Source organism: Apostichopus japonicus, chromosome 12 (genome assembly GCF_037975245.1).
Source record: "Apostichopus japonicus isolate 1M-3 chromosome 12, ASM3797524v1, whole genome shotgun sequence".
NCBI classification, from domain to species: domain Eukaryota; kingdom Metazoa; phylum Echinodermata; class Holothuroidea; order Aspidochirotida; family Stichopodidae; genus Apostichopus; species Apostichopus japonicus.
In genome coordinates, this window is record NC_092572.1 from 828,774 (window position 1) to 846,381 (window position 17,608).

The 17,608-nt window shown below is 35.4% G+C and overlaps 1 protein-coding gene and 1 long non-coding RNA gene across 13 annotated transcripts in view; one reads left to right on the plus strand and one right to left on the minus strand.

Moving 5' to 3' along the window:
- LOC139977535 (uncharacterized) overlaps window positions 1-17,608 on the plus strand; it is a 106,428-nt gene that overhangs the window by 37,217 nt on the left and 51,603 nt on the right. The gene's annotated exons all lie outside the window — the stretch shown is intronic.
- Window positions 1-17,608, minus strand: part of LOC139977523 (ephrin type-A receptor 3-like) — a 57,345-nt gene that overhangs the window by 13,706 nt on the left and 26,031 nt on the right. For 8 of the 12 annotated variants that reach the window (XM_071986878.1, XM_071986879.1, XM_071986882.1 and 5 more), the window contains 2 exons: window positions 17,262-17,434; window positions 16,917-17,036 (listed from right to left, as the gene is read on the minus strand). The exons of the other annotated variants lie outside the window; for them this stretch is intronic. In XM_071986878.1, the coding sequence (XP_071842979.1) occupies window positions 16,917-17,036; window positions 17,262-17,434 (293 nt within the window). The remainder of the gene's footprint in view (window positions 1-16,916; window positions 17,037-17,261; window positions 17,435-17,608) is intronic. 12 annotated transcript variants of the gene reach the window in all.

The following is a 17,608-nucleotide window of genomic DNA, read 5'->3' on the forward strand; positions in this document are numbered from 1 at the left end:
TTAAAATAGACAAATCTGTACGGTGTTTAAAATTAAAGTCATTATTTATGAAAAGGCAAACACCACTACCCATTCATTTAGTACGATCTTGTTCAATTAGTGTGTAATTGTCAATCTTAATAAGAGGAGATATTTTATTCGTAAACCAGGTTTCAGTAAAACCAATTATGGAAAAATCTTGATTTAACAAAGGGATAAAAGTAGCAATATTGGAAAAGTGTTTCTTTAGACAACGACTATTGTGATGTAGTAATGATATGCACTTATGTGAGTTATTAAAAGAATCGATGTCATAATACTTACAAGATACATTATTTTCGCTCATGTCTTCCGTCTGACCTTTCTCCTTAGTGCGGAAATTGTAGGTTTTCTCGATCGCTGGTTGTGTGGTTTTCTTTTGTTGACTGGTTAACTTCTTCGGTATAGTGTAGACTTCATCGGTTGAAGCTGCTCTCTTCATTCTTGTGTTTTCTGTTGCCGAGGATCGAGTTATCGCGGGTTGGGAATTTGATGTTGTAAGTAGGTTTTTCTTCTGCGTTTTATTATATTTATATGCTGGTTTGGTGTGTTTGTTATTGCTATTTTCACTATGTCTTTGCTTTGGTAAATCTTCGCTTTCTGTGCCCGTGTCGATCGAAGTTTCACTTTCGCCTGCGTCTAAGTTTGTTCCAGTGGCCTGATCTGTCACTTGACTGTCTTTTCTGGTGTCTCCTTTAAGGTCAAGTTGTTTTTTAACTTCATCATTGTTCCCTTGATCGGATTCTCTTGATGTTTCATTGTCTTGCTGATCCTTCATGATCTCTTGCTCGTAATCTTCTCCATATTCAGTACAGTTGAAGCTTTTGTGGCCAAAGCGATGACAGTTAAAGCACTCTATTGTTGGGCATCTTGATTCGGAGTGTCCCAGCTCATCACATTGTTTACATCTATAGTTTGGGCAGTTTCTCATTAGATGATCCTCTCCCAAGCAATTGTTGCAAACCCTACATTGCCATTTTGTTTGAGGCTTATATGGATGCCTCAAATTACAAGAGCATATGATAGACTTATGGTAGACTTATAGTCTATGTTTCATTACTTTAGTATTGAAACCACGTTCAGAAGAATACGAGGAAGGAAACGGGCGGAAACTAGTAGACCTCTTGTAAGTTGTAAATAACTATAAATGTGCAAAGAAGCTATACTAGCATGGTATGGTCGCAATATAACATATGTATGTTATAGAAGTAACGGGTCAGGATAATACCGTGTATAATGAAGTGGAACGGTAGAGACAGGTAGAGTTAATATCGTTCCCTAACTTGTGACTATCGTTTAGATGGGACCTGCATTAGCTAAATAATTAGCGAGAACGGAAAATATCTGATAACACAATAATATTACATGTCCGTATTTGACATGTAACTAGAATGAAAAGAAGAATATTAACAAACATGATACAGAGAAACATGGTTACTGCTTACTCTGTTCAGCTAACTATATATCGAGAAGAGATCTTTTGGCTACGACACGACACAAATATTTATATACTTTAAACTAGCGCCAACCCAAACAAAGTAGCAATAGGCAGATAGCTAGCTAGCGAGAGTAAGGAATGCAAAACCTGGTCACTACACATTGTCTTTGTTCACAATTGTCACTACCATTAATAATCGGAGCCGAAGGACAGATAACAGTACATATACAGAATTTGGTCGTACTCTAATTTCATCAGAACCGTATATGTAAAAAGACTACTCGGCTTTTTTCCTAAGATCATGTTAAGTTTTATGTTCGCCTTACGTGCCCAGGTGACTTTTCTTAAAAAAATATATGTAAATATACGGTTGTGATTCCCGATCATTTACAACGTAACCGCCTTTCGTTTTCTTGCATAATCCTGGTTCCTTGTTTGAAAATTCAGTACAATAGAAACAGTCACTAAACGTTGGCATTATATAAAATGTAACAGCGTCCCCCTTTTTTGATGGCAAACATTTAGCTTTCTTACGCAATAGAAAACAAAAGGGCACGGGAAACAGCGCGATTAAGAGAACGAAATAACTTAAACCATTTGGCATAAGTTTACTTTTTCAAACGCTTTTGGTAACATGCGTAGGTAGAGTTATTGGACTGAGTACAAAGAAAGAGACAAACAATAAGTAGCATTAACAACAGACGTGGAATAAGTAGCCAACGTCAATTTTCGTTAAGCGGTCAAATTAACCATTCATTGCATAGAAGTGTTGATGTTATTTCACTGCTACGATTTAATGGAACTTTCAAAATAGCTCAAATTAGCTATGGGATTAATTTGGTGGGGATGTGCTATGTATATGTTTCATCGTCAATGGGGATTTCAATCATTGTAGCCTCCGGAAAAGTAATGTGCACTACTATCAACATGTGACTTGCACAACAGGAGCTACTGCTACCCTGGATTTGCTCTATTCAACGTAAAGGATGCCTACAACTCCATTCAATTGCCAGCGCTTGGTAATGCCGATCATAACCTCATCAACATACTACCCAAGTACAGACCCATTGTTCAGAGGCAGAAACCGTCGACCGTGACTGTTCAACAATGGAACGAAGACAGCTTAGAACATCTTAGAGCTGCACTGGATGCTACTGACTGGAATGCCTTTATAGACGCTGCCTGGGACTTGGATGAATTGACGGAAACAGTAAGCGATTACATCAATTTCTGTGTTGAACTTACAATTCCAACAAAGCAGATTTAAGTTTATCCTAACAACAAACCTTGGATTACGAAACGGGTAAAGGACGTCATCAATAGGAAGAAGGGGCTCTTCGGTAAAGGAGATCATGAGAGATTGAAGAAAATCCGGTCTGAACTGAAAAGGATTATTCACGAGGAGAGGGCAGCTTACAAGGACAAAGTTGAAGGGCATTTTACTGGTAGCAACATGAAGCGCGTCTGGGAAGGCGTGCGCTTGATGAGTGGATACAACAATAAACCGAAATCTTGCCTATTACCCAGAGTGGATGAAGACTATGCGAACGAACTGAATTGCTTTTATAATCGTTTCGATCGACAGGATATTGCAGCTGAACACGACGATTTCAACAGCAGTTCACAAATTCTGACTGTGACATCACGGTTACTGAAGGGAGGTTCGTCGTCATTAGTCAAGACTCCACTCATGGAAGGCTGCCGGACCAGACAAGCTCTCCCCGCGGGTCTTAAAACAATGTGCAATACAACTTTCGAACATGTTAACGTATATTTTCAATCAATCTTTCACGACCCGTGTTATACCTAACTTATGGAAGCAATCATGTATCATACAAGTACCTAAAACCAGTGCAATATCATGTTTGAATGACTTACGTCATGTTGCCCTCACTGCTGTGCCAATGAAAGTTTGTGAACGTATATATTTAGAACGCTTTAGACCATTCGTAACTCCATTTTGAGATCCTTTCCAGTTTGCATACCAATCAGATCGAAGTTGTGAAGATGCCAGTCTTTTGATCCTTCAAAAACTATATTCTCATTTAGAACATTCTTGCCGAGGACATTTTTCCCGTGTGACATTTTTCGACTTTTCGTCTAAATTCAACACAATCCAATCACATATTTTAGTCAGTAAACTTAAGAATATGGACGTTCCCGGTGGTTTTATTCAGTGGATTTTAAACTATTTAACTAAGAGAACTCAGTTGGTGAAACTCAGCCATTCGTGTCTCTCCGATGTTATTCTTTCAAATACAGGGGCACCCCAGGGAACGGTTCTAGCACCGTTCCTATTCACACTTTACACGTACGATGCCGGGTCATCAGAACAAGGGTGCTCACTCATCAAGTTTTCTGACGATACTGCCATGATTGGCTTAGTCAATGGTAATAGTGATGAAGCTTACTTACGTCAAATTCAGTCTTTTGCGAACTACTGCACAGAAAACAAAAAGTACTCATTGAGAGTAAATTTACTTAACAAATGAGTGTCAAAACTATTATTCGTTCACATATTGTGTGTTTGAACGAGCTTGCTTAGGTTTGTGTGAGTATTTGTACCATCATGCTTTAATTTACTCATTCGTCTACGCAAGAAACGTAGAATTAGAGCTTTAGTGGTATTAATACTAGCTTCAAATGATAAAACTATTCGCACATTTAATTTTACCCTTGACCATGGTAAATTTACTCAATCGCTTCAGAGATGTCTTACAACAACGAGAGTTGAAGTACACGTTCGTGTTTAACTTTACTAGTATTAGAATAATCTCACACGCCGTTTTCAACGACTACTACTTCGTACGATGAATACGTCACTTTCACGCATACTACCTTATACCCGGCGCTCACGAAGTTACACGTTACTCAATCCGTCCTCACTTCTTTTGGTGTGGGTGTTTCGTTAAGCATCTAAGAGTAAGTATTTTATTGAAAAGATGATCCAACAGCACTGGTCGTGGACTATACCTAACTTTTCATTATTATATCAACTCATTCAGCTACTAGACTGATACGTACAGTGACAGTTACCTGCAAGGTTACTTGTAAGTTGTAACGTTAGGATAGCATACTTGGGCAGCGTTGTCCCGTAGTCTTTGTAGGCTAGGCCTACATTTACGTGTAAGTAGGCATAGACTAGGCTAAAAGAATTGATAATAGGCTAGGCATATGCCATCTGAGTTGACGTTGACTTTGTGAACAGCAGTGTGGCAGTTGTTCAACTAAGAAATGACCCGCATATGCTACTAGTACTATTGTTCCACTTAGCCGAAAGTTTATGACGGCAATGATATGTGGTTCAGTGTAGTCCAGCCTTACATAGTCCTAACGAGTAGCAATTTCATTGTGTTTGTGCAGGCCCTAGCCCTGCCAAAGCAGAGTGGGGGCCGGGGGGTATTAACAGTAGGCCCTATAGGGTAATATTGTGAAAGAGATCATACTTGTTATAACTTGAGATGTACTGTTAAAAAAAAATAATAATAATGGGGGCCTAGGGCCTATATAAGAACATGAACAACCAAATTACCATGCTACTTGGAAGTTGGAACATCATCTAGGCTACCTTATTATAGGGTAAATGACTCTTAATGTAGTAAAGGTCGGGTGAGAAGCAGAAGTAGCTTATCATTGGGTCAGCAGAGGTAGAAATATACTATTTAAAAATGTGAAAGTCAGGCACTGTATACCTAGGTATTTGAATAAAATTAGGCCTAGCCTTTATGCCTAATTTCATTCAAATTATATAGGTCTGCCATTGTTTATACAAACCCCTTAAACTAAAAGCCTTCATTATTCTTGCAGTAACAATAGACCACAGAAGTCAATACACAGGCCGCTTAGTTGAATCGCCATTGCTACAAAATCCTTCACTAAAATTCATAAGTGTACCAGTATGAAGTAGTTGATCATAATGAACTAGGCTGGATGAAATTTAGTGAGAAACGTACATCAAATGATAAATTGTCATATTCTGATGATAAGGAGGGAAGAATAATGAAATTATTGATTGAAGTCAAAGCTCTGTCATGTCGTTGATGTTATAAACAGATGCTGATCGATGTCTCAGAGTTTTAAAATGCATATAGGCCTAATTTACAGCAGTTAATAGTTTCTCCTTTTTTTTATTTAATTCAGACTACTTTATTCTTCTCAAAGACTGAAAAAATTATAATATTAATGTGAAAATCAACGGACAATTCCATTGCCTAAAATATTCATAAAGTGCTGCAAACGTTGATGAATATTGACTACTTTCAAAAGTCTTACTTTTGTCCTAATTTTGGGCTACAAAATTCTTCTTTTGTCCTGTTTTATCGATGATTTTGATCCTATACTTCTACTGTATCATAGACTTTCACCATAGTCCACTTGAAAGCATGCTCTGTTCAACAGGTCATTGTAGCCATCAGTAACGAAAACTGCCTTGAATCATGATTTTGAATTTAATGGTTGTCGATAGCCATTAGTCAAATATAAGCCCATTGATGCTAATGCCTAAATGTGATGTTATAAATGTTTTAGGCCTACATAGAAAGGTGTTACTGGATTACACCAAGTTACATTTAATCAGTCAGTAAAACAGTTATACTGCTATCGACAGTATTATCTTTAAATAACTGGAAAACATATTTCGTACGCACTTTACTGTATAATGATGTTTTGAAATGAAATGGTTCTTTTTCATTTCAGATTTTCATAAACACTGCAGAACGACAGTCCTGAAAAGGAGTCAAACATACGCAAAGTAAGCATGGCAGAAAATAGGTGGAATTTAAATTACCAATGCCCAAAATGTTTGGTCTTTTGGACAGGAAGGTTCAACAAACTCTTAGAACATTTACACCTCATTCACTCTCATGAGCAACATTTTTCACTTAGATGCGGAATAAAAAATTGTGAAAAGACTTATGTTAAAATTGATTCATTTAAGAAACATCTGAAAAGGGTGCATGATAATTGTCATTTGGATGAAACACTGGCTATGTCTGAGGAAGCAAACATGCAAATCGATGTTAGATGCTCTTTGTTGCCTAATTTGCACATACCCTGCCTTTGATATGGAGTATCCAAAGGAATGTAAAAATTCCTTGTTGCTGGCAGAAACCATGCTTGGAGCGAAGAATACAACAACACGAGGTGCACAATCACTTATTCAAAAGGTACTTTCATGTACCTCCAAAGTGTAAAACACCCTGATTTGCACTAACTTTGATATTGAGTATCGAAGATATGTTAAAATCCATTACTGCTGGCTGAAACAATGATATTAGTCCAGAACAGAAAAAAACACAAACTATGTAATTACTGATTCAAAGGACCTTCATATAGCTCTGATGTTCAGAACTTTAATAGACTAAGAGTTCCATACAATGGAAAACTAATTGAAAGCAAAAAAGTGTAAAAAGTATTGTTATTCTGTTTCTCAAAGTTTAGGTGTATGTTTTTCTTCATTTTATTACCAATGCAAAGAAACTTTTGAAAAAAGAAAGGTTTTGACTGTTCTTTTCCATTTTCTTTCTTATAAATTATTTATTCTTCATAAATAATTGCTGCATGGGCTGAAAAAGTTCTGGTCTGCACTTGCAAATCCATGTTTGATGCACTTTGATTTATAATTGTTAACCCTTTCCAATGAATGATCATCATTTCAAGTTTATGTCAACCTTTCCATGATGATATTAAAAGTAAATCACTAAAGTTTCATATTAGAATTTAGTATCATAACAATGTATTTATATGTAAAACATTTCAACCCTTTGAGATGTACACATGCATGGGCGGGAGAAATCTAAAAAGTTTAAAGATGTTTGGTGTTGATTACATCCTAAAGCAGAGTTTTTTGTACTACGAAAACAAATAATCGTTGATGTTTAATTGATTGGAAATCAATGGTGTTTATCGTTCTCGTCATTATATCTGGTCATTTTATAAGTCATAGCATATATACATCAAGTTAATTAGCCAAAGCATATCTTGCAAAGAAAATTATGTGTTTTTCATGAACGGAAAAGATTGATCAAAGTCATCCGCTTTTTACGTATTTTCAAGGAAGATATCGTTTTAACAAGTCTTAGAATACTTTTACTGTTTTATGAGAGTACATGTGTTTAGTGTGCCTTCTTTTGGTATGTTCTGACGCGTTTGATTTGATACGTATTTGTTTCAATAAAACATCGACAAAACTACAATATGTTTTCTCAACTTTCATTTCTTAAGATTAAATAAATGGTTTAGTGAATAGTAATTTTACTCATGGCTTGAGTATGTTTATGGTTCGAATAGTAAATTTAAACAAACTTCCTGGTAGTTTTCGGGATGTAACTTTACGAGGCTTATATAGTAACTTTACTACCAGCACCATTTAAGAATACTCATAGTGGTCGTAAATTTACTCGCATTTGCCTAGTAGAACTGGGGATGTAACTTTACTCGCAATTGGAGTAAATTTCGTTTTCTGTGTGTGATCTTAACTTCCTCCAATTAAAAGTTGCTAAGACCAAAGAAATGATTATTGATTTCCGTCGCAATACTATTCCTCCACCCCTGTTGTTTTCAAAGGAAATGTAGTTGATCGTGTTACGTCATATAAGTATCTTGAGGTAGTGCTGAATGATCACTTGGCATGGGGAGATCATATTGATATATTGGTTAAAAAGTTGAATTCTAGATTGTACTGCCTCCGTAAGAATTTTGATGTTCGTCATGACATCCTTGAAATGTACAGAAGGACCATACCCACCCCCTCTATGAGCTACTTCATAATAGTCACATGTCCAGAGGCAGTGGCAGATTGAGACTTCCGTGTCTCAAAACCAATAGATACAGAGATTCTTTCATACCCCGTGCAATGAAGCTTTTCAATGAGGTTTTGTTACGTTGACTCTCATATATTGACTTTTTCTTATTATTCTTACTGTCTTATTGTACAATATACACATCTAATTTTGGTAACATTTTCATTGTTTTATGAGCGAGTGCCTGAATTTCCCTTTGGGATCAATAAAGTTTTACTTATCTTATCTTATCTTATAGCACATCAACTAATAACGTTCGCCAAAACCTATGTTTTACAGATCATTGCGTTGTGTCCTTGGGCAAGGCACTTTATCTCCATTGCCTCACTTCACCCAGGTGTATAAATGGGGACTTGCGAGGTAACTTGTAAATATAGTTGCGTGCGCCGGTTTCTGGCTGCACCCTATGGGAAGTCCCCCGGGGGACACGTGGTTGTGGTGCACTGTGGTGCCCCTGGAGAGATTGATTGAATTGCGCATACTTTGGTGTGTGGGTGTGACAAGTTACCAATGACCAAGGCTAATAGCGCCTTTGAACAATTTATGTTGACTTTGGCGCTATATAAATGTCTTCTGATTGATTGATTGAATCAATTTTCATGTAATTTAAGGCACCCAACATAAAGCGATTGCAAATTATGAGCTGGGGCGAGTTAAATATTCGCATCATTAGATTTAAAAGAGGTTAGAGAAAGGACATGGATGTGGACAGTCTCTTATTCCATGCACTCTCACGTTGTTTGACGTCAATAACTAGCTTTCATATTCCCTAGAATAGCGATTGCAAAATGTACCGTTTAATGTTATGTGGTTAACATAACTTAAACATATCTGTGGTTCACTAATTTGGTGTATTTGTAAGTGCACAATGGTTGATGGTACATAGCATATAGAACGAAAGAGGAACGTGTATTTAACTGTCAATTGGCTCTTGTAATGGACTTGCGCCCTCTATTGTTGTCCTGTTTGGCGTCACCGTTTATGTTACACTAAGCACAGTATAATTAAGTCACATGATGTTAGTATACAGCCGGTTGTCTGATAATCCCCGCACGCGAGATTTTTTTCCCCAGCGCGGTAAAGGCAATTATTTGCATACCTCGCTTCTCATTGGCTGGGTCTTGCACTTTTGATGCTGAATTGGGAAGTTCGTGCTTACGATATGCGTGTGTGTATGTACATGAACATACACGTGTACGCAGTGGATCGTGATTCGCATAGACGTATTGTATGAACTGGCGACTGTCTTGAAACAACGTTCAAATTGTTAAACAATTTGTGTAAATGTTTTTTCTTTGCTTTTGCGCAGACTTGCTTGTGTACATTAGCATCCATAAGTTCGTAAAACATGATACTGCGACCATGGACTGTGAGTGTACACGTCTCATTGTAGATGACTGTCCTTCTTTGAAGGCAAGGATTACTTAGTCTTAGGTTGATGATCCAAAACTGAAAAGGCAATAAATCGAATAAGTTAGTTTGGACAAGGGTGAAGCTTCGAAGTGATGGTGGAACTTGCTGTACAGAGTACAGCGATGGCAATGTACGCAGATAAGTACCAGGCGTTGCTTGCTTCAAAACTTTTTAAAAACATTAGACAGCTTGACCGTTTCTGGTTGATTATTTACTTGATATGCTTTTAAACTTTAAACTGATAGACTCTTAATTTTGAGCAGAGACATTGATATGATTTTCAAAATTATGACCCTTTGATACGGTTTATTATGACCCTTTGGCACGGTTTTCAGATAATATAATACGAAAGGTATAGGCCTAGTATTTAGTCAAGCATGTTTGTAACCACTGCCACTGTGGATTATAGTTATTGAACACAGACATTTTCTTACGTTTATATAATATTGTGATTTTTTGTATCATCTTCAAACTATTTCGGTTTGATTTAACTTCTTTAACTTTACAGCAACAGAGTTGTGCGATACATAACCACACCCGTGGCATAACACACCGACAAATAAATTAACTCTACTCAAACGTGTACCACTGTACATTCTGCTGCTAGACAGTTTTCTTTTTTGTTGTGAGTGTAGCAAAGTAGCCTTGTGCAATGTGGTATGTGATGAGCGATTCAGTGTAGCAGCTGCTAGTTGATATTTTAATGAATCTTATGTATAAGGACCCCAGCCAATTGGAGCGAGGTATGCTAACTTTGGCCTATACCGCGCTGGGAAAAAAAATCGCTCCCTGCACAGAGAACAAAAGAATGTTTTAATTCTCAGTTGACTTTTTAATGGACTTGCGCCCTCCATTATCATTCTGTTTTGCTGTTACCAGTAATGTTACACTAAGCATAGGGTAATTAACACACACGATGTTAGCATTCAGCAGGGTGTTGTGGGTGATAATCGATCTAATACAATATTCGACATGTTGAATGGATTATCTGAAATTTTCTCTTTATCAACAAATATTTGTTTCAAATAGTATATCTTTTTTTTAAAGGTAACACAGTCCTACACAGTTAAATACATTTAAAATTAATGGGTGACTAAATTTGGATATCAAATCGAAATGTTTGACTTAGTACAGTATTATCAATGCGTCATACTATACTGAAATCTTATGCTGTAAGAGAGGGTGTAGCTTTTGTTAAGAGTTGTTCATAAATATCTTTATTTCAGTTTAATATTAAAGTAATAATATCCGAGTACTGATTGTTCTAACATTAGCAGTTTTCCGTAGCCTACTCTCTTGCAGGTTTTTGCTTATTTGCAATTTGAATATTGAATATTCTTTTCAGTTGGATTATTTCCGATGTGTAAAGTTCTGTCTTGTCGATTTTATGTTACGCAGAATGTTTTCATCTCTTGTATCAATACTTATAGTTTGACAACTGTGTTTGTTCTTTCATTTTGTTCGTGTTTTGTTTCCAGATATTTGGTTAAATTCTGAGATCACTAGACTCCCGAGTGACGTGTTCATACGTGGGAGGCAGGAAGAGGAGGAAGAACCAGGATGCATTTAATGGATGAAGGAATCAATAAAAGGATGTAACAAGTTAAGCAGGTAAATATTATTCGTGTTTACAGCGCATTGTGGTAACTCTAAACGCTGAATTAATGAGGGAGGTTGGTAGAATACATTTAGCTAGGGAAAGAACTACTTTTCGTTAGGGTCATATTTATCATTTATAATTTCTCTTTTCTAAGAAGAATCAATTCTTAATATCATACATGACCATATTGGTGATCATCTTGACATATTATTTCTATGCAGTTATCTTTCCAGACGGACAAGCCTTGCCTTTTAGCCGTGATGGTTACGCAACCAACAAATACCAAAGAGTTTAACATCGATGTCACGAAGACTATATTATGTCCAGTCCTGTAGCAATCCTACTTGAATTCATGCTTGATAGATAAAATGTGTCTAATTGAATGCGTCATTACCTATGCATACGACCAGTTTTGACACTTCCCTTCTTTATGTGCCCGGTTACGTTGGTGTTTACAGGGGAATGGTCTCAACAGTTTGACAAATCAGGGTATTCTCAAAGAGCAAGACAGATATGTTAATAGAGATATAGAGGTGGAGAGAGGGGATGGGGGATGCTTTGAGATACGATGAGATGAGCAAAGTGAGACACGGACCTTTGTTATGTGTTTAATTGTCATTGTATGTTATTACAGCTATGAATGGAAACAAACTCGTTTCTATATACGACCGAAATTACAACAACGTTAAGTAATAACTAATGATATTGGATCACGTGATTTCTGTTCGGTTGTTAACAATTTGTCGTTAAGTGGTTAATATCTTTCACTTTTCCTTTCAAACTTGTTATACATTCAATAACGACGTATGCTATGTTAACCTAACGGTGTGCTATTTCCTTGTAGAATACATCATATGTGTACTATGTGATATTGCTAGTGTGTGTCAGTCCATTTAGCCTTTGTAAGCAGTAAGGAGGAATACTCTTCCGAAAGGCAAAAAAAATATGAAAAACTACACAAACTTAATACACAAACTTAACACTAAATAAAGTATAAACTAAATATGAATTATTGTTTGATCAAGGAAGTAACTTAAGACATAGTGTAAGGCAAATTAATTTATTTAAAGATCGTGAACCTATAGTACAGCAATGGTACTCATATGTTATTCGTGTTCTGATTTTCATACAGGAGCATACTGAATAATCGGGCAATCGGGCAGTTCCCAAGAGTCCAGAAAAATAGGGCCCAATGACTGTTTGTTTCAGTGTGGCCTATATAACTGTCAGTCTTTCCCTGTTGTCATGTCTGCCAAGAGGGTTCAGGGGATACAGCGGTCTGGTCCTGGTTGAGATTACAGGTCCAAGAAAATAAAGAACAGCATGAGAAAAGATAAAAAGGAATCCAATTACGTAATTGTATCGTTACCTGGAAATTATATATGGAGGAGGCTAACACTGTGATACGTTATTGAATTAACTAGTAGGTCAATATTTGAATTATACGATGGTGTTTTAAATATATTCATTTTAAACAAAATTGCACAATGATCTACTAGAAAGACGCACATAGAAAGGTATACGTTAATTCATCATTGCATTTTCCTTTATCTTTGAATGTGATCTAAGCTTGATGAATGGAAGAGAAATTGTGCTCTTGTTACCAGAAAATCAGGGTAAATAACGGTAGCCACGGAAACGACATACAATGTACACGGCAGAGAGCGTAGAGAAATGTATAACACACAAGTATGTTACTGTGTATAATGATTACAGACTGAGTCTGACTTTTAGGCATCTATCGAATGGATACATTTACTACACTAGCTTTAGCAAGAAAATATGAAGATACAATTTATCGAATAAGAAATTATGAGTAATGTGTAACTTATATATTGAGGGAATTAGTTAAACGTTAACCACAGTATAGTTGTTGCGTTATATAGCTTTCAACTGACTGACTCTGTCAATGTTATCTATATCTATATAAATATAAATATATCATAAACTTTTGAGGTTGTTAATTTTAAGAGAATGAAGAAAGAGTATTTGAATTTTATGTCTACTAGCCTTGTCAAGACGTCAATAAAAACATTACAGAATAAAGGCGATCACATCATACATACTTATTGTTACCGCAGAGAACAACAAGTTGACTTCTCAAAAGGAGAACATTCCCTTGCGTTGATAACCTTATTACGAAACATAACAGTGTCAAAATATGCGAGAAGTGATTAGGTGAAGAACGGTTAACTAGAAATGACATGTCATTGGTGAAGTCCAATGATATGTTGAAAAAACCCATGAAAGATCAAAGTTGCATTTGTTGTTTTTACAAAGTGTTTAAAAGTTATGCTAAACATATACAGCATAATAATAATATATTACAGAATAACATATCACAATAATGACTGACGATAAGAATATATGTGACACACTGTTCTACTCTATAATATGGTTTATGTGTAGGTAGCTCCCGTAGCTTCAGGGAACCTTGAGATTTCGTAGCGATTACCAATCACCAGTACTAGAACCTAGTCACACCCAGTTCACACTCCAGCATGGTAAATTTGTTCTGCATAGGTAGGTTGAGCGGTATCAGGGGCTCTCATAGGTAAATACGTCGTAGGTATCGGTATCTCGTAAGAGCTGTCCGCGATTAATTTTTCAAATATCTGTTAAAGGATAATGCGGGGACTTTTGCAAGATACTATCAAACATAAATGCTAAATAAAAATATATAACGTTGCCTGAATTGACCTTACAGACCTTCTTCACATTACAGGTAAAATCAAGTCAAGTGAAATCATAAATAAATTAGGTATGGATCGATTTATGCTGGTTATACGAGACTGCTGTATAATTACAACTATCCGTTATCGATTATTATTACACACAATTCCAACGTTAATTAAGCTGGTGATATGAGACAGTTGTATCATAACAACTATCGATTACAAACTATTATTACACACACTGCCTAACGTTAAGCTGGTAATATGACACTGCTATATGATTACAACTATCCATTAAATATTATTATTATCACACTGCCTAACGGCAAGCTGGTAACATGATACTGCTACATATTCAGTTACATCTTTCTTTTTGCACGTGACATGGTACATCATGAAGGTCGACATAGGACCTTCATTGTGAATAAAATTCCGTTTTTACTTCAGTATGTCTGTGGCAGTTTTTCTCTTTTTAATCGTAAAACGTTATGAATTATTTAACGCGTTCCACATTGGGTTAGTTGTCAGAATGCTTTACCACGGTTGCTATCAATACCGATAAACTAAACCTCACTAAATATTCTCTTCTCGATTTCATTGCCTACCAATGGATTTCAATTTGACAGCGGAGATGACTAACATGATGCCATTAAGGAATGCTGAAATGAATCAGGAATAGGAAAGAGTTTATGAACTACTGTTTACACTACAATCAACAGCTTGGTAAACTCTTAATCTCCTCTCAAGTCTCTAATACAATCTGGGAAAGAATTTTCTTTATTGTACATGTGTAACAATGATGTTGATACCACCTCCGGTAACGTAATGGTTACTGATAACTGTTCTAAAATGAGTATTCAAATACTTACAGCTACGAATGTTCCCCTCAAATGATGAATGGAAGGTCGTAGAGAACAGTTATGGTTCCAGCAATCCAACAAGATTTTATCTCTGCAAATGATTAAGAAATCAATTCAAATAGTGAATCAGCAGATGCAGTGTATTATTGTATATGTTTAATTGTAAAAATGAAACAAGAAGTGTTACACTAACAGACACATTTAGTATGTTTTACTTTCATAATCATTTTGTCTTCTAAGATTTCCCAATAGAAATTGTGAAGCTATTACTTGGTTGAATAAATGACACTTAAACGTTTTACATATCAATGAGAATTACATAGCTATAATTAAAGTGACAATGGAAGCACTCACTTGGATGAAAGTACCTGGAACAAACATGTCAGAGCTCCTTCAGATACTTAAATATCCCTACTTATAATAACCTATAGTAATACTTATAGTAACCTTAGTAGGATTAAGTATAAATAAGTAGTCCACAATAACTCTATCATATTAACTTTTCAAATCCAATTACAAAACTGGCATACACTGTCCAATGGTTGCACAACCTACACTAATAGTTAAATATTTGTTTTTCAAATAGAAAACACACAGAACGAATTACAAACCGGCTTTAACTAGTATGGAATGTGTTTATTCGGGCACTTAAAGAATGAAAGGGTAATTTAAGGATTGAGTTTTTACTTTATCTGCAAGTACTTCTCCGGCCAGGGTACTGATGGTGTGATCGCTTCTTCGTCAAAGCTAACTTCCTTGTCCACAGGAAATGGTGGGTTTCCTAAAAGATGTGCGAGATTAGAAACATCGAAACTAGTATATATATGATATAGCCAACTTGTGTATTGAGGGGACACCAAGGTCATCAATTCTTCAACACATTTGTCCCAATGGGTGTCAGTCATGATTGTTGTCAAACTCACCTATTCCCTTCTTGCACTCACTTTATTTATACATGATACTACCAATTGTTAAAGATGATTTAATTTATTCAGACGACAAAAGTCTTAAATGCGGGTTCAAGTCTCTTCTTCTACTTAACTAACCTTAAATACAGCTAAGAGCAGTAATGTAACTTTCCGTAATCCAAAATAAGAATATTTGTAATTTTACAATTTGGTACTGGATTGCAATCAATGTTATGTTATGTACAATATATCCAGGTGTCTCTTTAGAGTATTATTATAAGCTGATTTCCATATAGAATATTTAAATGTTTTTTTCCCTAAAAATTACTGTAATTATTCACGTTACTTAGAATTAACTGAAAGTTATCTTTGATGTTTATTTATTAGTAGAGATTTATGTTGTCAATCAAATTCAATTTACAAATAAAATTTGAAATTGTTTATTAGTTGTGTTACTGTTGTAGTTTTCTTTTATAATAAGCAACGTGTTTTGTTATCGGACACTATATTAAATGCAACAATTATTTTGTTATTATTAAATTTCTTTACCGGCTGCCATAATCTCCCATATTACTACTGCTGTAGACCACACGTCACTGGATTCTGTATACTGACTTAAGAGTAACATTTCAGGTGGAAATTGGTTCAAAGTTACCTTAGAAATCTGAAAAAGGAAAAGTAAAATATGACAATCACAAGTAATTTATTTTGTTAATATATTAATATTTTATTCAGGTTTTGATTTCTTAAATCGAAATGATTATAATTTATACTAGAAAATAATCCAATTGTGCTATGGGATGTAATTCCCATTTGAAAAGTTGTGATCATGATAAATCAGTGTTTTGAATTACGAAGAATTTTGAATTGCAATTGTGAAAAACAATTTAGAGTGGAACATGTATGATATTGAAATTTAAAGAGCTTTCTATTAATACAATCATAATGTACTTGTGCAATGAAATCCACATAAATATACCAAAACTCCAAGCGAACAAGCGATTCAGCTGGAGTATTGTTCTTTTTTTCTCTCTCTTTTTTTGTTGTTGCTTGATCTAAATAAAGTTTTACATCATAGACTCCATTATGCTTTAATTTTCGTTTCTAATTATACAGGCAGTAATTAAGTAAATAAATAACTATAATTATTAAACAGACGAAGAACAAGGTCATAACAGGGTCGATTAATAATTGAGTAATTTACCTGTGCTTTCTTAAGACCAGCTATTTTTGGTGCATCGCCGGCCAGACAGAAGTCAAATAATTTGACCTGCCCTTCCTTGGTTAGTAAAACCTTTTTGGTTGTTAAGCCAGGGTGAAGGAACTGACAAAAATGAAAACCAATAAGTTAAGCAGTTATTACATAATTAAGAGGCATAGATGTCTCACTTATACCTTTGTGTTTGATTGAAAACATGTTCTGTTTTAAAGAAATTTTACATACGAATAGCAACTTTACAACAAACAGTGATGAGGTTGATCTGATGATATAGGACTAAATAAACAATAATATTTAGCTGATACCTTAGGCAAGTTTTACATTTCTTACCCCGAATGTCTTAAGGATGTCCATTCCTTCCAAAACTCCAGCTACGTGTTTGATGACGTCTGGAACTGACAATGAACTACAGCAATAGTAGTCTCCTTTATTTTTAGTATCACGTGACAAGACGCTATGCAGAGTTTCACAATTGAGATGCTCACTAATAAGAAACAGTTTACCTAAAACAATAGAAGAAATCAAAGATTTTTCCAACAGATAAATCTCCATCAATATTGAAATTTCATTTAATATGATTCTAACCGCAATGAAAACTGGCTACCTTAATTATCAATTCGAATTATTATCTCTGTTAATGTAATCCCTGATTTAATCCTGTTCAGACAATATATAAT